The sequence below is a fragment of the Strongylocentrotus purpuratus genome, unplaced genomic scaffold (assembly GCF_000002235.5).
Source record: "Strongylocentrotus purpuratus isolate Spur 01 unplaced genomic scaffold, Spur_5.0 spur5_scaffold_9, whole genome shotgun sequence".
NCBI lineage: Eukaryota > Metazoa > Echinodermata > Echinoidea > Camarodonta > Strongylocentrotidae > Strongylocentrotus > Strongylocentrotus purpuratus.
In genome coordinates, this window is record NW_022145615.1 from 22201273 (window position 1) to 22225275 (window position 24003).

General features: G+C 37.0%; 1 protein-coding gene across 1 annotated transcript in view; it reads right to left on the bottom strand.

The window, feature by feature from the left end:
* Window positions 1-3607: 3607 nt before the first annotated feature.
* The window catches only part of LOC578334 (3'-5' RNA helicase YTHDC2), a 34067-nt gene continuing 13671 nt past the window's right edge, over window positions 3608-24003 (bottom strand). The window contains exons 12-33 of the mRNA XM_030976830.1: window positions 23867-24002; window positions 22696-22822; window positions 22459-22524; window positions 21474-21649; window positions 19659-19837; window positions 18635-18715; window positions 17525-17607; window positions 16204-16309; window positions 15354-15473; window positions 14599-14688; window positions 14298-14373; window positions 13340-13446; window positions 12254-12348; window positions 10836-11012; window positions 10098-10235; window positions 9305-9560; window positions 8241-8336; window positions 7382-7478; window positions 6619-6680; window positions 5924-5969; window positions 5249-5435; window positions 3608-4825 (exon numbers count right to left, since the gene is read on the bottom strand). Coding sequence (XP_030832690.1) covers window positions 4468-4825; window positions 5249-5435; window positions 5924-5969; window positions 6619-6680; window positions 7382-7478; window positions 8241-8336; window positions 9305-9560; window positions 10098-10235; window positions 10836-11012; window positions 12254-12348; window positions 13340-13446; window positions 14298-14373; window positions 14599-14688; window positions 15354-15473; window positions 16204-16309; window positions 17525-17607; window positions 18635-18715; window positions 19659-19837; window positions 21474-21649; window positions 22459-22524; window positions 22696-22822; window positions 23867-24002 — 2859 coding nt within the window. The 3' untranslated portion in view covers window positions 3608-4467. The remainder of the gene's footprint in view (window positions 4826-5248; window positions 5436-5923; window positions 5970-6618; window positions 6681-7381; window positions 7479-8240; window positions 8337-9304; window positions 9561-10097; window positions 10236-10835; window positions 11013-12253; window positions 12349-13339; window positions 13447-14297; window positions 14374-14598; window positions 14689-15353; window positions 15474-16203; window positions 16310-17524; window positions 17608-18634; window positions 18716-19658; window positions 19838-21473; window positions 21650-22458; window positions 22525-22695; window positions 22823-23866; window position 24003) is intronic.

The following is a 24003-nucleotide window of genomic DNA, read 5'->3' on the forward strand; positions in this document are numbered from 1 at the left end:
TACCGGTACCTCTTTGTGTTTATGCATCATTTTTGTATACTGTGTAAATACTTGAATAAAGGATGTGTAAACTATTAACAAATGTTAAAATAACAGGTTTCCTGAATTTGTTTCTTATTTTGTATGGTATTATGCCCATGTCTGTTAGTAGTAGGTGGATCCCCCCCCCCCCTCCCCAACAAAATCATTATTTAAAACATGTGTTTTGTTACTTCATTATGAAGTACAAAATAATGAAAATAACAACCCATAGATAGATAGATACTGTCTTGAAAATATATAACTTTATCATCCTAATCACTTATCAGTTACATCTAAAACTTTCACTAGACCCCTTTTCTGAGTTTCTCATTTTATTGGCTGGACTTTCCATTTACTTACCACTGCAGATGACTATCAAACAATTCTACATCGATACCCAAATAAAAAACTTCATGTACTCTAATAACGAAATCAGTACAGCAATCTATTTTTGTGAATATTTAGTAAAACTTTTATTACAATTCAACTTATTGACATGTTCAACAATAACTTAATTTGAAAATTTACATATATCTTTATTTTTTTTCTTGTAAACATTTATACATCTATGTATATGTATTGTACCATGCTCAATGCTACATAAAAATAACATATATACAGTGTTATCAGCTCCAATCGAAAGAATGAAGAATTAGGTATATAAAAAGAATTCCATCATGCATATCATATGATAATCTTTGGCACATTTAACACATTCCAAGTCCTAAGATAATAAATGTAAATTCCATAATAGCAAAATGGAGAAATTACAAGAATCCAAACAATTTCCAAAGAATCTTCATTTGAAAGTAAAAGCCAGTGTCACAAAATCATCAAACAATATCATTAATATCAATAACAGCATATTTGATGAGAAAAATACATTGTAAATTCAGGTATGATCAAATTGGGTTCTGTAAAACAAATCCAAGACAATTACTTAATTCTAAACTTCCTAAATTAGTTAAAACATCACTAAAATCAACCCTTAAACAAAACACTTTGTATCTACCTAAACCCTGATTTTAACATAACACTAAGCCTGTATCTTCAACAAAATAAAGCTTGTAGCAATAACCAATATACAAAGAAATGCATTTAATTAAATTGTAATAAAAATGTCTTTTTGTACTGTTCCGTATAAATTAAGCTATCCAAACTACAGGTTTCAATATGTTTCTATATCTCTCCTTAAAATCCTTAACTGACATGATTTTGAGAATGTCATATATTATTTTGACCATTTTTGTTTCAATTCTACCACTATTGAGTTCATTGAGATAAATACCAAGAAATATATCCTCTAATCAAGAAAGAGCGAGGTCCTAATATGGGAAACGTGCATATATATCTAAAAATACAAATTATATTTGATAAAATACGTACTTCCTACACTAAAAATGTCAGTATATGGGCAGTTTTTGGAGTTGTTTCTACATCTCTTTCTTTCTATGCAACTAGATGATGTCATGATGAAAAACCCTGTGATTCCAATTATCTTATGAGTAAAATATGACAACAATAGGGGTTTTCAGACGAACCCTTTGGTCTTCAATTTATTCAGAGCCATTATCACAAGGCATTAAGATATGAAAATTACTTGATATAAAAAAAAAATCCATCCACATTTGATTTCCAGTAATAAAGGTAGAGGTACGACCGGAATTATTCTAAACATCAGTAATGCAATTCACCATCTTTCCATAATTCTTGATTGTATTTAAATATTTCCTACATTACATGGAATATACATACCTGCCAACATTTCACAGCAAAATTTGGGAATCTCTCTCAAGGCAAAATTAGGAACACAGTCTATTTTGTATACTTTTCACCCACAATATTTCAGGAAAAGAAAGGAATCTAGGTTCAAAACATTAGCTTGAAGACCAGAATATATTGGAATCATTCCTCAAAAATAGGAATGGTTGGCAGCTATGAGTATATTTCTGAACATGGACTACACAGAGTCTATTTCAGGTTGAAACTAGATAAGAATGCAACGAGAACAAGATTATGATATTGAATGTTCAACATATCTTTACAATATACTAAATGTTGATTAGTATGTAGAATGCCACAGGACAGAACACATTTACACAAGTTTGTTTTTGTTTGACATGAACAATAATTCAATTCACATTAAATACAAGATTTCAACACATGTACATAATTTGAAGATATGTGATCTTGGCTGGATGATCTACAAGCAACAAGTAATCGTTCTTGGCAATTATTCAAATTCAGGATATACACTTATTGAAGTCTGCATCAATTCTTCAAGAAAACAAAATCTTTATTTAATTCTGGCATAAAGACTCGGAAAGGCTTATCAATAATGTAATAAACCAACAGTAATCAATGATATTGGCATTATTACTAATAAACATTTTCGGTGGGTCACGTCAGTTATTCATAATGAAATAAAATCTACCTTGTTACATACATCATAGATTTCCATTGAAATTCATACATGTCCGATACAAGTAAAGAGGAAAAAACAATTGAATTCATAAAATATCTCAAGTTTTGTAAACTCATCATTCTGTTCCTCAAAGAGCACACATATTTTGTAATAATTTGTACATTACATTAAACCTAATTCTCAAATTTACATGGCATCACTTTAGCAAAACACAATTATTCAGAAAGTATCAAATTATTAATCAAGATATATTCAGCATGAATGCTTAGAAACTAGAAAGCTGCAAGTAAGTAATGTATTTTTCCCTTCCACATTGGAGAGAAGCTCCAGTTACAGAAATAACAAGGTCAAATTCATTAAGGATATTGATTAAATATCTAAATAACACATCTGTCTTGGCAGTATTTCGTTATTAAATCCAGTACAATCACATAAATCATTTTCATAATCTTTAAAGTGAGTATATAATTACAGAAGCATAAGAGTTGATAGGATTTTGATTCAATAAGTCACACATATCTATGTGAACTTTTCTCCCAAAGAGTGAGAAACTACTACCGGAAGTTCACCCTTTTTAAAAGAGGGCTAATTTTCAATTTCCGTCCGTTTCCTGTATTTCAGACACAAATCCAGGTGTAAGTATTATCATGAAGTGTTATTCATTTCAAACAAAGGTGTGCAGCATTCTCTATGGCAAGATAACAACATGTTCAATACAAAAAAAAAACACAATGTCTTGAAAGTCCGACACACAAATATTGAAACCTGTGACCCGTGTACATAAAACAGACTTGGTTCTCTGATGTGGGACTTAAGGGCCTGAATTCACAAAGGAGGTTTGTCGACAAACCTTGGTTTTCGTACGTCATATGACACGTTTTACGCGTTTTTTACAAACCTGGTTTGTAAAGAACAAAAGGAGGTTTGGCGAAACAAAAGGAGGTTTGAGCTCAAACCTTGGTCTGAGCTCAAACCTTGCTTTGTGAATTCGGGCCAAGGAGTTCCCAACATTTCATTAAAACTTACAAAATTTCCAAATTTGTCAAATTTTGCCCAGGTGGAATTTTCTAATTCCAGGATCATAATAAGAAGCATTTCACATACAAGAAAGCCACCATAGTCATTAATTTGGTGGATATGCTGGTTAGACAACACAAAATACAGTGAAACCTGTATACAAAGACCTCTCAAGGGAAACATGAACATAGGTCTTTATAGGCAGGTGGTCCTTATGTACAGGCTCCTTTTGTACAGGTTTCAATGAAAAACTGTATAACAGACTGTATTTACTTCTTAGGCCAATGAACTCATTTCCTCTGATTTTGAGTGATTTTTTTTCTCAAATCCTCTGACATCTTCCCTGACTGAAAATGAAGGGAATTCATTTTCAGGTTTCCCCTGATTTCAAGGAAAGCTGGGAAACCTGAGAGTAAATTCTCCCCAACAAGGGTACCACAGGGTGGTCCACAAGGTGTTTAAACATGTAACAGTGACAGGTTTGAAAATCAGAAAGATATTAAACTTCATATCCAATCAAATCATTTATGAAATATTAATCACAACATTTGTTTGAAAATGCTTTGAAATATGGCTCAAATTGCACCTTAGTGCATCTAAGAATCGTAGAGCCCTTCAGCAAGCCCAGGAATTTGTCTACAAGGGACTTTGTGCTGCGCATACATCAGTTCATACTCTTTCTACAATCCAATTTCACAAGTTTAAATTTTGTTTGTGGACTTCCCTGGGTAACGCTTACATTAAAGTATATTTTGAAACACAAAATTGCTCTAGTCCTTTCAAACTATTCCCCTCGTATCCGAACTCAAGATTACCTCCAAGGAGGAGAATTTGTCTATTGAGAGCCGAACAGGCGTCAACTCCTATACATTTTAGCTCAACAGACAACTTCTGGATTCCTAAAACTATTGAAAACCAGGATGAAACTCATTGGCACAGACTTTGAGGCGATTACCCCCACACCGTGCCGGACGATCCCTTCCTACCAGGAGAATTCCAGATGTTTAAAACTGTGAGAAACCAGGGGGTGGACGGACGCCCCCCTTCGGTTTGTAGCCTGACCCTTGGAACTCCTTGGCGTTGACATTAAGGCGACTTCCCTTACCCCCACCACCAGGAGATCCCTTCCTACCACCACGGGAGGAGTCTCTACCGCTGCCGTAGGGTACGGGGGAGACCCTGTCTGATTTGGAAGAAGAGGGTTTGAAGGACTGAGGACCAGTCTGGAAGGCGGGGCTGGAATGGGCCATGGGGTTGAAGCTGCTCCCGTCCTGGGTGGACCAGGGGACATGGGAGTTACCTGAAGCACCTCTCTGCTGCTGCTGGTGGTTGTCAGGAAACATCGAGTTCCTTGGTGGGGTTCTGTCATGGGAAGGATGTAAAAAGGAACATCACTACATTTATTATCTCTAGATATCAATGAGTCTTTGAGGGGTTAGAGTCCTGTGAGATAATGTGGAGCAATTTTAAAAAAATCAAAAAAAATCATGATAAATAGCTTTAATGAATATTCATCATAACTCCTCACAAATATTTCCATTATTGTAATAAACGTGCATATGTAAGTGCTAGCTAGTTTATAGATTATTATAGTGAATAGTCTGTGATGACAGTAAATAGTTCAATTGTTCGCACAAACAAGTTCATGTAGATGTGGTAAATATTAACTCTTCATTTGAAAAAAAGAAAATGACAGTATCTTCTACATTCTAATATCTATTCTAAATCCAGTTACTATCATTTTTTAAATAAACATTTAGCAAGGTTGGTTATTCATTTGTTTACCTCTGTGAGTTATTCCACCTTCCAGCATGACCTCCTCTTGATGTGGGTGACTGTCTCCAGTTTCCTCCCTGACCCTGACCCTGACCTTGGTTCTGACCCCTGTAACCACTGTTGGTCTGCTGGTAGGAGGGGCTGGATGGGGGCTGGGGTCGACCACCACCACCACCACCTCTACCACTGTATTGGCCTGTTTGGTAGAAGAGTGAGTGGTGAAGAGGGGGAAGGGGGAGGGAGATAGGGAGATAGGGAAAGAAGGATAAATAGAGAATGTGGAGAGAGAAAAGACAGAGATACAGTCAAACCTTGTTACCTGTCTTAAGGTCATCCAAGGGAAACACAAAAAGTGGTCACTGTAGACAGGGTTCTTTGAAAATTGTAAATGAAAGGCAACTGCGCATATCAAAGGTCTTGCGCATATTCAATGAGTGCTGTGTTACAAGATACAGAAATGGAACGCATTTTGCACATTACATAATTATAACAAAAACTCCCAGCAATTTTGAACAAGGCCTTACTGGTACCAAGTACCCAGTTAATATCTAAAATAATTTCTGCTATACATGTATCACAATAAAAAGATTAAAGAAGGATGTTCACATGAGAGAACAGACAACTTTGCCTCAGATTACATCACACTCGCATCAAAACATTAAAAAAACACCATATCCAACTTACCTCCCTGCCTCTGATCATTCGCTCTCCAGTTTCCTCTGCTCTTGCCCTTCGTGGTGAGAAGGAAGCATTCAAAGATGTAATTACACAGTCTGATTTATAACTCTTATCTGTTTATCTTTCATTTTTTACTTGAAGATTTTTTCATTATTTGCCACATGATAAACATTCAGTTAATAAGTGAATTATTAATACCCCTTGTAAATTTGATGATTTTTGTGTTTTCCATAACACAAGAATGAAAAGTGGATTGGTTGAATTAGGGTCTTTGTTCAATCCTTTTAAATGTAAGCTGTAATATGTCACATTCTCAAGAAACTGAGACAAGTAAATTTTTCACATACTTAAACAATTACACAACTTGATAAGGGTATGAATAATTTAGTTGTTAGCTGTACATCAATATATCAGGCACATTTTAGTTTTGAACTCTAATGCCATTGTGTGAAACTGGAAATCTATTTCTAAACATGTCATATCCAATGACTATCAAAAAGGTATACCATGAGTATACTGGGGTAATGCAGATAAGAAGTATGTGAGGAATAGATTCTGATTTTAAAGGAAGAATGATTATGGCACATAAAGCTCTGTATTGAGCAATAACATACTAAGAACTGCTGTCGTGCTACGGACTATCAAATATAAATTTCCATGCAAACTGCTGTAAAAGGAAAGTTTTCTCCACAAAGTTTTACCTGTGAATTTGCAAAGCGATTTGACATACTGCCACTGGGAGGGCTGTTGAACTGCTCTATTGCTGTCAGAGGAAAGGGAAAAAAGGAAAATATATCAATGAGAGTATCTAGATTACATAGAACACATTTTGACAAAGAATTACAGGACAAATTAATCACATTTTATTATTCATATTCACTATTCCATTAATCAACGACTTCTCATTTGTGTTATATGTAGTATGGCAAAGTACCACATAGGAGATGAGTATCTGTTATTGCACAGCAATTTTTCTATGGTGGGTATAAAATAAACATCCATAATACAGCTGAATCAAAACTTCCAACACTTTCCTTGCAAACATGTAAAATATGCTACAATACAAATTGGATAATCAGAACCCCCTGGCATATTGACTTTGTTCTATTCACCTATTCTTGAAGGAGACAAAAAGCCAGAACTCCATTGTTAAAACTTGTTATCATTTTCTAAACAGACGAAATGCCAGCTTTAATATACTTAAGCAAAGTATTTCTTTTTTGTATTATGAAAAAAAATCACACAAAACACGACAATGTAATATATTTCCTGATAAAATGCTACAATAGTCCTTCCAGTCTTTCATGGGGGTCCATGTAAAATGTGATAATAATAATAATCATAGTGTAAACTTATAGAGCGCACACCGTCCAGGGAAGCTCATGGCGCTAGCTCAGCAAAAGTTCTCTTTTATACAAGTAAAGTAAATGTTTGTTTGATAATAGAGTTATGATAGAAACATACCCATTGGTTTAGGTCTCTGTCCCACTCCTACTGGCTGCTGGAGACCAAGTGATTGTTCTTCATTGGTCAGTACTTTAATCAGTGTCTTCAGCACAGCCTGCAAACATCAAAAGTTAGACAAAGATGATTATCTATTCCCCATTGCATTTTCATGCTCTTTTTACCCTTGCAACACCCTGCCTATCGTGTGGTTATAGCAGTAATGCTCATAACCACACAGAGGACCTGGGTTTTTGTGTCACATCTTTATTGTAATTTAATTTGATTTTCATGTACATTGTGAAAACAAAGTATGATTGAATAAAGATGATCAATATAAACATCAAGAATAAAAGTATTTTCAAATGAAATATTACATCAATAACTGTGTGGCCTTTGGCTAAACTCGGTGGCTACTTCAAACAGCGTACATCAGAACTTTCATTCTTTTTATATACAATGTAAACTCTTCCAACATCCATTATCTATAATGCTTTAATTGCATACCTACCAACTTTCTACAAAAAAAAGATTAGGAATCTCTGAAGCTAAAAAATAGGAGTACAGTGTATTTTACTTGTTTTTTATACAGATGATTTCAGAAAATAAGAGGAATAAAGGGCCTGTAACACTAGTTTGAAGGCGTACAAATATGGATCATTCCTCCAAAATGGGAATGGTTGGCAACTAAGTACAGTCAAACCTGCTTTAGTGACCACTGTCTACAAAGGCAACATTTTTTGTTTCCCTTGAAAATTGTTTCTCATTGAAACATCTACTAAAGGAACCTATCTACAAAGACCATGTTTAGTGTTTCCCTTGGGCGGTTGCTACAGGTTTGACTGTAATTGATGTGAGTAATAGTAAGGAGAGGACCTACCTCATCAGCTTGAGACCAAGGCTTGGCTGGAGTTCTCATTCGTCTCATGAACAATGTATGCCACTTGGTCCTCAACTGCAGGACCAAGCTCGCTGCCTGTATACAAGAGAAACATGAACGCAGATACATTAGATATCACATACATGAAGTTTGCTTAATTAAAGACGTTAAACCATGATGATATCATATTTAGCACTTGGTAAGATCTCACATTTATGAAGCCAGTGCACCATTTCCACTCCCCTGCCTGTATTCTGTTCAGTAAAGTGCATAGAGACATGCAATTAGGCCCATGTGTTATGCACTATACAAAAATGTCTTAATATATATTATTCATTTTTTTATCTTAAAAAGATAGCTGTTAAATTTTCCTTATATTTATGAGATGGCTTTATTAAATCATCACATAAATATGATTTATCAAAAGAGAAGACAGCTGGATTGGGAGTATTGACTATTTCACATATTAATATTCTTTTTGCATCATCTTTCTCTTTGGATTCCTTATCACCCATAATATCATTTCACAATTGAAGGACTGCATGGAATATAACAGCTCAGAGGTAAAGAACATACTTCAATTGATTAAACTGCAGAACAGATAGAGTACACTCACAAACTCTAGTTCATTCATTAATATAATATTTGTATGAAATATACCACATAAATTTGTCTTGTTCACATTATTTTTGTTATTTAAATTGTTACAAGTCTCTGAACAAATGAAGGCACTCACTAGAGGCTCAGACTTGATGAACAGCCACAAGTCTAAGCTGTTCAACCTTGACCGTACTTGACATTGGAAATGACCAAGGAAGTCTGCACTACACAGCTACAGTCAAACCTGTCTACAGCGACCACCCAAGGGAAACGCAAAAAGTGGTCTTTGTAGACAGATTCATTTGGTACATGTTTCAATGAGAAACCATTTTCAAGGGAAACAAAAAATGTGCTTGTTGTAGACAGGTGGTCACTAAAGCAGGTTTGACTGTATTACATTTAGCCATACACTTCCGTATGTGGACATTTTGTCGTCAAAGTTTGAAACAAGTGAACACACTCACCTGAGACTCAGACTTGATGACCAACCACTCGTCCAGCTTGAGCGTTGCCTTGGCAACCCTGTAATCATCATCCTCTCCTTCGCTGGAGTCGTTGGCAGCAGCATCTCCATTGGGTCCCATCCTGGTTGCCATGGAGGAGGCGGTTCCTTCCGGTAGGACCAGGGCGTCGTAAGGTAGACGGGCGGGGCCACAGACCAGGGCGATGGTGATGGGAGAGATGAGGGTCACACATCGGACACTGGTCCTGAAGTGGGAGCTGAAGAATGTAGGATAACAATTAAAAATAAAAACGCTGGCATTTTAAGACTATAAAAAGCGAGGGGCATTATTAGACATTTTTTGAAAGGACTCAGGTAGGGGTGCTGATAAGGTTTGTAATTAATCATGTTGCATCAGAATAAGTGGTAACCTTTTAATTCATTACTCTCACACATAGATAAACGATGAATTTAATATTGAGCATATATTGTTGATCAAATATTGAGCAGGTGCATTGCTATTTCTTTCACATGAAGTTTTGTTGTCCATCTTCCCAATGTCATCTCTATATTTTCCTCATTCAACATATATCCAGAATAATAGAAAAGATAGAGATAAGAGAGACAGAGAGAGAAGGGAGAGTGAGTGAGAGGGAGGGTAGGGGAGAGGGAGAGAGAGAGAGAGAGAAATGGAGAGAAATGGATAGAGAGAAATGGAGAGAAAGGGATAGAGAGTGAGAGGGGGAGAGGGAGAGAGAAGGAGGAAGGGGAGAGAGGAGGGGATGGGGGAAGGGGGATTTTTATCTCCTACATACCTGGTGAGCTCATCATATAGGAGCCAGTCTGACGGTAGGCTATCTACTGTTCTCATATGCTCCTCACTCAGGGATGTCTTGCCCTTAGTCACCTCATGGAGTACAGAGTTGGGATGGAAGCGTACCTTGGACTCAGTTCTGTGAAAGCAATAAGAAAATATTTAACATTATTGTTGTCATCCTCATCCTCATCTTTGTCCTCTTCCTCATCTTCATCCTCATCATCCTAATCCTAATCATTATCTCCATCATAAATCATGATTCTATCATCATCATCTAACAATCAGCTTGTGTATACCAGGGCCCGTCTTACAAAGATTTGCGATTGATCAAAATCAATCGCAAGTTTGCAGTCCCCTATCTCTTATGTACATAGTTGTGATTGATTAATAAGTTGCGATTAATATCAACTCTTTGTAAGAAGGGGCCCTGTACTTGTTTTACAATGCACTGCAGAAGATTTTTGCTTTCTACTTATCCATACAAGATTGTGCAGAACAGTGTTTTGAATCAAGGTAATAATTTTTTTTCCCCTTATCTACATGATATAGCACATGACTGGCACTGAAACTGAAAAATTGACAGTTGTCTGTGATATTCTTATCGTGCTTTTCAGAGGCCGTTATCGCCTGATTAAAAGTGTTTTAATCTCCAATTCCTGTCTGATCTCTGGTCATTCCAGTTTGTACTTAGTGAATCCCTATACTGAAACCACAATTGATAGTCGAGAGGACTTACTTGGTGGTGAGTTGTCTGCGTTCTCTGTCCACCTTGAGAATGTTGGGATACATGCCAGCACACAGGGATGCCTTGACCACTGCCCAGTTCTCAGAGTTGGTGTTCAGATCACGGATATCTCCCGGTCCTCTTGCTCTCACGAAGCCGGATGCTCTGAGCTGACCTAACAGTTGGGTCCTACACAAAGACAAGACGCAAGTCACAGTTTTTACAATATTGCAGTACAATAGCCTAATGGCAGTGTCCTATACCAAATTGCTCTTACAAAGCCGGATGCTCTCAGCTTGCCTAACAGTTAGGTGCTAGACAAAGAAAAGATGCCAGTCACAGTTTTTACATTATTGCAGTAAAATAGCCTAATGGCTGGCCTTGTCTAGATCATATCCCCAAACAAAATATCAGTCCCAATTTCACAATAGTTTACTGCAGTACAATAGCCTGACGGCAGTGTCCTAGACCAAATAAGATTGATTGGTCCAAATCTCAAACTAATGGTATGACAAAGCCAAAAGCGCCGAGTTGGCCGAGCAGCTGATTCCTGGATTGAATAAAAGAAGGAATATGAGTCACAATCTTGCTCTTCTGATCTAACAAATATGCTAGTCTAGCATAGGAGTTCTTTACAAAACAGCAGCACATCTTCACTCTTTATCCCAGAAAGACTCAGAGCTGGATCAGACCTTGTCTGGATCCTATCCCAAAATAAAATATCAATCACAATTTTACAATATTACTATCAATTGTGTCCTGAACCAAAATGAAATATCAGTTGCATGTTCATACTAATGGGCTCACAAAGCCAGATGCCCTATCAATTAAGTTTGGGGATCATAACAAAATGTCAGTCAAAATCTTATACTATTGGCATAGACTACATGACATAATAAGAGCAGATTTAATAGGACCAGTGTCAAAAGGCAATTCAAGAGAAAATTTCTTGACAAACGCATAATCATTTCACTACAAACATGAAACAAAGGAAAACATTTTGTAAAATCTCACATCAAGGCCCTGTTTCATAAAACTTGTTATCAAGAACAAATGCTTCATTTCGATGACAAGTCTGCTCTCAGCCAATCAAAATTCCACAATTACTGTAGCTTATAACAGTTATTGTTACTTGTCATTGATAACAAGTTTTATGAAACAGGGTCCTGGGGCCCGTTGCAAAAAACTTACCATTGGCAACTACCATGGTAAAAGGGCTCCACAGCCAATCAAAATCAAGGTTTCCATGGTAGTTACAATTGATGGCAAGAAAATTGGAATATTCTGGATTATTCGGAAGGGTTGGCAGGTATGTCAATGGTAAGTTTTGTGCAACGGGCCCAGATCCTCAACCATGGATGAGTTCAAACTTCATCTCATCTCTCTCAAATAACATAAAAAATCCCAATTTTTTCTACTGATTCTCTTACCTCATTCCTACAATCATCTCCATGGTGGCTCTTGAAAGGAAGTTCCTATCACAGAAGGTCCCTTCCCAGCCATCGCTACGGGCTCGCTGCCAGGACTGGTAACAAAACCAAACAGCAAAAACAAGACATTAGGACTAGCTAGCTTGTAAAAACAGTAGTACAGTTATTATAAATCATGTAATTACATTCAAGCTACAAATGTATGAATTATAGAGATTATGTTTTGATATTGCAATAGTTCAAAAAATAGGTAGTGTTAAAGGGATAGTTGAGTTCTGTTGCAGAGGGCGCTACATAAAGTAATTTTTTTGTGAGATAATGAAAAACTGAGTGTCAAATTTGAAAGAACATAATATTTAAATGACAAAAACATCTTTGTTTGATCAAAATTAGAAAAATTTGAAAAAAACGTGGAAAAAACCGAAATAACGCCTTTTACGTCGTACTTCGGCCAATGCCGACGTTTACTTTTTTTCGGTTGGCATTTTTGTGTTGCTTATATTACCCACAATTAGCTGGCTCATGTATTGTTATTTTTAATTAAATAATTAATCAATGGTCACCATGTTTTTTTAAAAGTGAAGCTGAATTGGTATGATCTGTTGGCTAAATTTCACACATTTTGGGGTCTAAAATTACCTTCATAGCAATTTTAGGTTCTAAAAGGGCACTAAACATGTCATAGATAAGAATAAGGGCAATAACCATGCACTTTGAAGGCATTTGCGGTCTGAAAACAGAACTCAACTATCCCTTTAACTGATATGTAGTGATTTTCCAAATTCCTGCAAATTTGAAATGTCAAACATTATCATATAAATTGGAATATGTATACAATTTGAAACCCTATGTTTGTTGGCAACTTAAGAAACTAAATGCCTCTGAAAACCAAAGATCCAAACTGAGTTCTAATCTAAGCACTACGTGACACAAGCATGCTCTTCTTCATTTGTCACAGTAACTTAAAAATCTCCTGAACTCTCAACTTAACGATTTTGCAACCTGTACTTCATTCTATGACTATAAAGGGTCATGCTTTGATTCTAGAATCACTACAAGTTTTCAAAAAATGTGTGTGTTACTGACCTGGAATGCCCTGAGTAAGGCCATGTGATCACTGAATGTGTTGGAAGTGTACTTCTTGCGCACTTGCATGGCAGCACGCTTCTGAGATGGGTGGCTGGGAAGCACAACTATGGAAAGAGGTGAAGAAAAAAAAATGATCATACATATCCTGTTACAGATCCAAGCGCTGACAACAAAGTACATGCCCTCCTGGATTAAAGGTAGATATATGTGATCAGTGATCAGTATTCTACTAATGCTCCTGCACTACTGTAGTGCTCTCTGAGCTTGCTCCTCAGAGAGAGGGAGAGAGAGAGAAAGAGAGAGAGAGAGAGAGGGAGAGAGAGAGAGAGAAAGAGAGAGAGAGAGAGAGAGAGAGAGAGAAAGGGAGAGGGGGTGGATGGCAGGACAGAAAAGAAGACATTTATATAATCATTAATCATTTCAAATTACTCATAGAAAACAATTTTCAAATGGGGCCATGCATTCTTTACTATGAAGAAGAGCGTCTGTCTGGCATGTGTGGATTTACATTTGGGAATCCCTCTGAAACATGGTTGCACTCGCAAATCAAAGATATCTATGAACCCAATCCATTTTGTTTTGCAGTAGTAAATTGGCATACTTGATGTATCTTTAAATCCAAGCTGAAATCTTATCTTTTTTAACAATACCTGTACTTGGCACTATGACACTCATCCGAACTTTCTTATTCTTTCTATTTTTCTTGTGCCACTCGGAATAGAGCCATCTATCTAGATAGACGGCTCTTTACAAATGCCTATTATTATTATTATGTAAAAATATGTACTTCGACAAAGCAATTGCTTCACTACAAGCCCATGGGAAGAAGAAAAGAAAAAAAACTTTTATTGAATATATCAATATAGGGACACAAAATTCTGGAACCAGGACAAGGTCAGAGACAGGTCACACGATAACTTCAAATTTGAACATACAATGCATGAATATTCCTTACATGGATCTTTGTAGGCAAGAGCACACACGATAGTGAGGACTGGATCAAGGCACTTCAAGACGATGGCATAGAGGACCATTTTACCCAGCCTAGGGTCTACGGGTAGGTCTGCTAGATGGCAGCCCAGCTCGGTCAGGTCCTCCCACTTATCCATTGCATCAATGGACTGTCAAAGAGCAGTTGAGAAGAAGAAAGAAACATTACAATACATAAATAGGATCGTGGGAAGCGAAAGTTAATGTAGTTTGCTCAGCATTGCGAGCGTCTGTAAAATGACGCCTGGCCGGAATGCATAGAGGACCATTTTACCCAGCCTAGGGTCTACGGGTAGGTCTGCTAGATGGCAGCCCAGCTCGGTCAGGTCCTCCCACTTATCCATTGCATCAATGGACTGTCAAAGAGCAGTTGAGAAGAAGAAAGAAACATTACAATACATAAATAGGATCGTGGGAAGCGAAAGTTAATGTAGTTTGCTCAGCATTGCGAGCGTCTGTAAAATGACGCCTGGCCGGAATGCTCCCCGGGAGTGGAGCATGTGCATGACTGGGGTGATTATATATCTGCAAAGTGCTTAGAGACATCATCAATGTATTAAACGCTGTATAAAAGCGGAATGTTATTTATATTATTATTATACAATTATTTAACTTGAAGTTCTAGGATATAAAATCTGAGTAATTTGTTCAAAAACAATCATCAGAAGACAATTGTTAAACCTGAAGTCATTGATTATCCCAGAGTTAAATCATATAGTGATCGGTCTTTAACGCTCTAGGAAATACATTCTGAGTAATTTGTTTAAAAATAACAATCAGCAATAGCTGAAAAGAATTCAATATTTCAAAGCAACAAAAAACCTATTTTATACCAGATGGTAGTCTACTAAAAGTATGGAGGCTTACAAGCCATGATTTCTCCTTGCATATGATATAAAAGTCTACCAACTGTTCCCTTTGTAGGTGAGCCAAGAATTTCAAATGTTGCTAAAATGGTCTTTATTATAAATGAACGATACCTATAGTTGACAATCAAAGATAAGACAAACATGAATAGTACCTTGAGAAGGCCGATGGCATTCTTGATAGCTATAGTAGAGGGTGGCTCTGGAGCCCTCTTCAAGAAGTCACCTATTGATGTCTCATTCGGGGCAAGCAGTTTGGTGTGAAGGCAGAGTTCCTGTAGTGATAATAATAATGGGTTCAATCAGTACAATCATTGTCAACTTCATCATTGTGGAGGTGTCTTGGTGTAGTGGCTACGTCCCTGGACTGTGGATCACATGGTTTGCAGTTCGAGTTCTGCCGCTGCACTAATGTCCTTTGGCAAGACATTAATCTACATTTGCCACTCTTGACCCAGGTGAAGTAAATGGGTACCTGGCAGGAATTAATTCCTTGTAATGCTAGAGTGCCATAATGGCAGCCATGCTAAAGCCAGGCTGGGTTATAATTGTGAAAAGGAGTGTCAAGTCTGACAGAAATGAGCGCTATACAAGAACCCACTATTATTATAATTATCAAGATCATTACTGTGATGATACAGATAGATATGAGTTCAAGCAAAAAGGCCTAAAATATGGAATTGGAAACGTTTCAGACCAGTATTTTCATTATTCATTGATTTTCTTCAAATTTGGCCTAACACGTGATTACGTCAAGTGACCGCATATTAGATCATCTGATTGGTATCGATCAGTCTCATAAGTTGTGCAACACTCGAACAAAAAAAGCCATGTTATGCAACATTCTTGGATGGGGAGGGGGTTAAACATACTCCTTGCTTTTCACAATGACATTCATTTATTATTAGCTACTTCTAACAAATATTGTTACATAACTAAGGATACTGCAGAAAGATCAGATTTACTAACACTGAAAGGGAAAAACAGATACTATTTCTTGCTCACATGTAATGGTGTCCTCAGGATCTCTGGGACCTGGAAGTCTGGTAGACTCTGGAAGCGCACTCTACTGATCATATGGAAGCACATGCCTGGACGTACACGACCAGCTCTGTAGAACATAACAGATCATACATATGACATAAGTTCTCATTATTTATGGTTTTGGCACTATCGGGAAGAGTCAAGGAATTCCCTACTTGAATATATATATTTTTTTTAAATAAATGTTAATGCTTCCTGGGACTAATTTCAATTATTTAAACATATTTGTGGCTTACACCCAGTAAATAAGATCGACTGATCGATCTGTATTGAAAAACAAGTCAGAAAAAATCTTGGAACCAGCGGGATTTGAACCTGCCATCTACTGCTTGCCGGGCAGCGACTCTACCACCAGGCCATCACTGGTCCATGGCACAGTCACGGTGAACTAGAAACAAATACCCAAGCTCTCCTGATTCATTCTGACCTATTAGTATTCATTAATCTGCCATAGGACAATAATTTTTTATAAATGTAATGCTTCCTGGGAGAAATTTCAATTATTTAAACATATTTTCATCAATGGTATGGACCAGTGATGGCCTGGTGGTAGAGTTGCTGCCCGGCAAGCAGTAGATGCAGGTTCAAGTCCCGCTGGTTCCAAGATTTTTTCTGACTTGTTTTTCAATACAGATCGATCAATCGATCTTATTTACTGGGTGTAAGCCACAAATATGTTTAAATTAAATAATTGAATATTGAATATAGTTCAGTAGATGTATTTTGTTACAAATCTATTTTGGTTAATCTCACAATTTTGCATACCGTATATAGGCAAATGAAGTGAAAAACAAACAAAACTAAAATGTATAATACATATTCAAGTAAAGGAATTATGGATTGACCATATACGTTTTACACAGTAAAGTGTTACCGTTTCATCCGGTTAAATTCTTTGTAAGGAAAATATATTGACTTTTATCAACCATTTTTATTTTTTCAATGATAAAAAGGCTTTGAAATGTATTTTGTGTTTGTTTTTAAAGCAGCGTATTCCTTCCTTAATCTAGGAAAATACTAGCATGATCATTTACAACACACATCATTCTGTTTATCATGAAACAGAAGTATGCTTAGCATATCTCACTCTTTTCATTATTCTCTTCCTTTGCTTTCTCTCCAGCAGTGCATTAAGATAAACTTGTTATGTAAGTATGGTAAACAAATAATTGTTATATTTTATTTGCTCATGTTCCCCTACAATACAAAGAAATCTTTATATCCTCAACACTGAATGATCACAAGATATCTATCGTATCGTTGATACCATGTGCATACATACCTTCCCCTTCTCTGCTTGGCACTAGCCTTGGAGATCCAGTTGCTCTTCAGTGATGAGATATTAGCAATCGCATCAAAGGATTTCTGTAACATAAACATGCAGCAGTAGTTTCAATTTACATGTCACTCAAAAATTTCAATGAAATATACAGTCTCAAGCTTATTGTGCTAATATTGTATTATGAAGAGCATTTGAAAGTGCATCGAGGCTTGAAAATGTGCTCCACACAAATTAATTCTTTCTTATAACTGGAAGACATAATACAAACTAAAAATATGCAGAACATATATAAAGTTCAGGATGTGAAATCTGTAGATCCTACAAATGCAACACACATGAAAAGATTAAAGGTAAAGACCAGTATTGGAAACGCCCCAATTTCAAAAAATGAAATGGAAGCTCTTATTACCAATCATGTGAAAGAACATGTTTTGAATATTACATGATGATAAAAATTTTGACGGGAAACCGCCTACTAATTGATATATTTGGTAAATTAGTGTATTTCTTGCCTGTTGAGAGATACAAATGCATGTGTCGCGCACGTGTGTGTAGTCCCATATACATCTTTCTGTGTACAGTGCTTCTAACTTTATGAAGACTTGGCAACATTTCTTATCATTTTGATGATTCCAGAACCTTGCAGTACATCTATGCTAGATGATCAACCTTTTCTGATCGATTTCACAACGTTTCTTTCACAATGCAATCGCATGAACATAACTGGTCTTTAGCTTTAACAAAATTTATGAACTTGTTTTATTGTCATATTTATTATGTTTTGAAACCCTTGCTTTTAAAACCCAAGTCTTAAAGCCCCACTGTACTACTTGTAGCAACTTGCGCCCTCTATATAGCAAACAATGCCTAATTGGTAACCGTTGGTCCCCCATGGTCTGTTTTTTCTTATGTTAATTGAGAGCATATTTGATGAGATAACCACCTGTCAGTGACCATGCAGGGAGATCTAATCCCTCCTGTTCAAACTAGTGCAGATTGGCTTTAAAAACAAGACTACAAATGTGATATGAACAAATATACATTTTCACAATTCCCATTTCCACTATGAATGAGCTGAACATACATGTGAGTGCTACATGTTATACTCACCTCCTTGACCTTGCCAGAGTCTACAACGAAGACTACATCATTGATGGTCACACTGGTCTCTGCTATGTTCGTTGACAAGACCTTTATAGAGCAAAATAGAATTTAAGCAAATTAAAATTTAAGCAAAATTTATACAAACATTTTTCCTTTCACACAAATTCATTAAAATGTAGTTTAAATTACACATGAACATGTGAAGGGATTTGATAGAAAATACATTAACAGAAAAGCAACGACTTCAACATTCACGCTGTCTCTTTTGACCAACAGTATGTAACTGTGATAAGCCTCAAATCAACATACACACATGAATTGTGTTATGTGTTAAAGCCCCACTGCACTATTTATAGCTACTTGCGCCCTCTATAAAGCAAGCAATGCCCAATCGGTACCTGTTGGTCCCTCATGATCCCCTTTTTCTTATGTAAATTGAGAGCTGATTTGATGAGAAAACCACCTGTCAGTGACCTTGCAGGGAGGTCTAATCCCCCTGGCCGAACTAGTGCAGACGGGCTTTAAACAAGCAATTAAAATAGAGTTGCTCCGTCTCTGCTCATTATTGTCATCTCCATTCAAAAATGAATTCTTCCTCATGGAAGAGTTTGTTTCCAAATTTTCTGTGAAGATGAAATACTTTGTAAATTTGGAAACACAAGAATGAATGTTACCCAGAATCTGATTTATCTGTCTTCTTTGTTAGCTCATGTAATACTTATACACTCTACTTTGGCTGTTTATTTTATTCATTCATTTATTAATTTATGCATGTTCACAATTTCACAATTCATTGGAGTTAACATCACATGAAAATGAATATCATTTTCAATTTCACAATCCATTTGAATAGACTTCACATGAAAAAGAATATAACAATGTTTTATCAAAGACAAGTTGCAACTTTTATATAGTTTAAATAATAGTGAACACAAAAAGGTGATGAACATAAGCAAATAGAACATGAATCATTAAAACACCTTTCAAATATGTAATATATGACAAATAAAAGTATGGTTCTCATTCTTACAATCTTTCTGATGCCTGCACCTGGTGTCTTGAAGACTTTCTTCTGATCATGGCTCTGCATGCTGGAGTGAAGAGTGTAGATCTGAAAGGACTGACGATCACTAAAGGTATCGTCCTGTAGTAACATGTCACGTAGGGAGACGATGTCATCATAGCCGGGCAGGAAGACTAGAATGGCACCTGGAGAAAGGAAAAGAGAACGTTGATGAATTTTCAAAGTCAACACCACCCTAAAGAAAGTGCTTCTTTTTGCAAATCTTGGGTTGAAAGTAGCATTTGACAATATTATTTGACATTCAAAATGATGGGTGCTGATCTAAAATGACTGGCGTTGCTGAAGGTATCATCCTGTAGCAACATGTCACGTAGGGAGACGATGTCATCATAGCCAGGCAGGAAGACTAGGATGGCACCTGAAGAAAGGAAAAGATATTATTAATGAATTTCAAAGTCAACACCACCCCAAAACAGTGCTTCTTTTTGCAAATCTTGGGTTGAAAGTAGCATTTGACGATATTATTTGATGGGTGCTGATCAGAAAGGACTGACGATCGCTGAAGGTATCGTCCTAGAGCAACATGTCACGCAGGGAGACGATGCCATCATAACCGGGCAGGAAGACTAGGATGGCACCTGAAGAAAGGAAAAGATATTATTGATGAATTTTACATTCAACACCACAAATAGAATTTTAAAGTGTGCTTCTTTTTACAAATCTAGGGTTGAAAGTAGCATTTGACGATATTATTTGACAATCTAAATGATGGGTGCTGATCAGAAAGGACCGGCGATCACTGAAGGTATCATCCTGTAGCAACATGTCACGTAGGGAGACAATGTCATTATAACCGGGCAAGAAGACTAGGATGGCACCTGAAGAAAGGAAAAGAGAACAATCATGAATTTGTGAGGAGGTGCGATGGCTCAGTGGTAGAGCAGTGGTCTTGACACAGGGAGGTCGCGTTCGATACAAAGTCAATGTGCTCGTGTTATTTGGTAAGGCATTAATCCCCATTACCAAGCCTTTAGCAAGGACTTAAAGCCATCGCTCCCCTGGTTGTTTACTTACAAGCATATACATGCTTTTTGAGCAGTCAGGTAAAACAATCATCTTCAAATTCAAAGTCAACACCACACAAAAACATTTAAAATTGTGCTCCTTTTTGCAAATCTTGGGTTGAAAGTAGCATTCGATGGTTCTTTTTGACATTCGCAGTTAAGGGTGCTGAACTGAAAGGACTAATGATCACTAAAGGTATCGTCCAGTAGCAACATGTCATGTAGAATGAGGGTGTCATCATAGCCAGGCAAGAAGACTAAAATAATACCTAAAGGATTGCATTGCAACAAAAGAATTGTTGGTATAAGTCAAAGGGTCAATTACTTAATATATTTTTAAAGGCACAGAATTGACAGAAATTATACAATCCAAAAGCTACACTTTCAATTCCAAGAATTGACAATAAACATTTTGTACAGTTTGGATCCTACTAGTCTACTCACAACAATTTTTTGCAATAAATTAAATCAGCAGTATGCAAGACTTGTGACTTCTAATCGGTTCTAGGACATAATTGCATAATTGTTCTCGGGTGGATTTCTGGGTGGGTGTAGCCTGTCCAGGGTTGTATTCCGTGGGGTGATTGTCCAGGAGGTAATTGTCCTCAACGCTTCTAATCATCATCATCATCATTGTTAATATCATCATCTTCAGCAATTCCATAATCAGCATAATCACAATCATCATCACCGCCATTATTTGATTTTGTCACCATCACCACCATCACCACCAACATGATATAATGCTATAACTCACCCTCTTGTGAGTGGCTGCATATGTAGTCCAGGAGAGCAAGAACCAGATTCAGGTCTACCCTCTCGTCATCAAAGCTGTGATGGTAGGCTTGAAGAAGCTCTCTGTCTTCGGTACTCACTTCGATGTGATTCCTCAGTAACTCACTCTCATCCTCGTTGCTGGCTTGGACAGTGTCCCTGGATGGGGGTCAAGATAGAAGAGATCAATGAGAGTCAGACATAGAGTGCAGTGATACCTGTATACAAAGGCCACTCTGGAGAAACAACGTGGTCACTGTAGACAGGGTGGGGTTTTTGGACAGGTTCTAATGCTTACTTCTAACTGTAGCCAACAAAGGCCCTAACCAGTCCATCTTTTATTTTCGAGTTACGAAAAACACAAACAAACAAAAACAAGAAATTTACAAGGGGTATGAATAATTTAGTTGTTAATTGTATGAATTTTTAGTGGAGATGAAACTAAGTGACAAGCACAGACAGGTGGCCCTTCATCATTAGTTCGGGCAGTACGACAGGTTTGAAGTACATGCCTTATAGAGGTATCTAGATTTTATCAATAAAGGAAAAGTAGTCAGTGGTTGCTACAGTACTGTTATGTAGAAACCATTGATCCTAGTCTCAAAACCCTTTATGTGTGCAAGTGCCCTGACATTAAGCCATGCATCCCCAAACTTCTGCCTTCCCAGTCACATATTGTCTTTCGAGAGCAAGAAAGGCGAGTCAATGACCTTTTTGGCTCTTTGTAGAGGATAAATATTTTTTTGAGATACCCAGGAGTAAAAATTTGGAGTAAGTTTGTATGCATTCAGAAATAGTGTTAAATCTGTACAATATAAGCACTTATTGTTCGTAGCTAACAAAGATAGAAAGATGAACATGAATGATGTAAAGAATACCATTCATACTTGGATGTTGTGATATTGAATGAATAGAATAGATAGTTGTATAATATAATATACTGATGTTGTCTTTCATACTCAACTTACAGATATGCTTGCAAAAGATCCACCACCTCTGTTTGGTTGAACATCCTCGCAAAATCCAATGCTGTCCTGTTACACAAAAAATAACATATTTTATAGTTTCATTTGAAATTCAAGGAATTAGTTGCAAATAATTCATGATTAGATGACAGCGATATTGGATGAGGTCGAGAGGAAAGCAATGTATACCTACCAGTATTCACTGGAAATCTATAAGTACCAAATGGGATTTTGTTTTACCTTTCATCCGATGCTTTGAGAGAAGCATTTGCACCAAGGCTTAGAAGCTGCTCAACCATCTCTACCTTGCCCCGTCCAGCTCCAACCATCAGAGGGGTCACGCTGGACTCAGAGTGGGCGTAGTCAACTGTGAATTGGAGACAGGGGGTAAAAACAAGGAAGAGGCGTGATGGCTCAGTGGTAGAGCAGTGGTCTTGTAAGTGGGAGGTCCCGGGTTCGAAACCAAGTTGATGCGCTAGTGCCCTTTGTAAAGCATTAATCCTCATTACCAAGTCCCTGAGAGAGGACTTAAAGTCGTAGGTCCCCTGGTTGCTTACTTACGCACACATGCATGCTTTCTTAGCAGTCAGATAAAACCAAACAACCAACCAAAAAGAAACACAAACATAGTGGATCTTTGTTGATTCTTCACAATATAAAGCCCCAAAGTTTATTAAACAATGAGGTGACAGAACATAAGAAAAGGCAATAGCCTTAATTGTGGTACCCTTGATAAATATACCTGCTCATAGGTCTTAGATTCATTCATCATTTTCTTCTTTCATTACATAGGTCTTTACCATTCTCTTTTATTGGTGCATCTATTTGTATGCTGCAATTTGTCATAAACTGTTTTGATATGAAAATGCAGACTAAGTGCTCACAATCAAGAGGACACTCTCATCTTGGTATTGTGAAGATAAAATTGGAGTCTTTCCTGAAACAAAAATATATGTTAAGTACATGAAAACTACAGGCTTAAAGCACCCTATGATAAGATATCAAAATAAATGGAGCATATTAGAGCAGAGTGATTGATCGGCCGACGGCCAGAATGGTATATGACTCTCGTATTATGATTAGACATAGCAAATGGGTCACACATGAGAGCAATAGAATTTGATTACAAATGATTCAACTTTTATGAGCTAGAAGACAATCAATTACTTTTAACATGATAATTCTCTTCCCGCTCTCTGCAGACAGATGACTCTAAAGAAGCATATCTGCCAACCTTCCATGACAAAAATTAGGGTATCTCTCATGGCAAAATTAGGAATACAGTCTAATTTCTATACTTTTCACACATAATATTTTAGAAAAAGAGAGGAATCTAGGAATCATTCCTCCAAAATAGGATTGGTCGGAGCTATGTAGAAGTATAACCCCTTCCTTCTCCTCATTTACTCACCACTGACATTCTCATTGAGTAGCAGGTACAAGAGTTGCGAGAAGTAGTCGTTATCGCCTGTCTTCCAACAGTCTGAGATGGCGCTATCCATATCATGGACTAACCACTCGGGCATGTCCTCAACGTCAATAGATGTC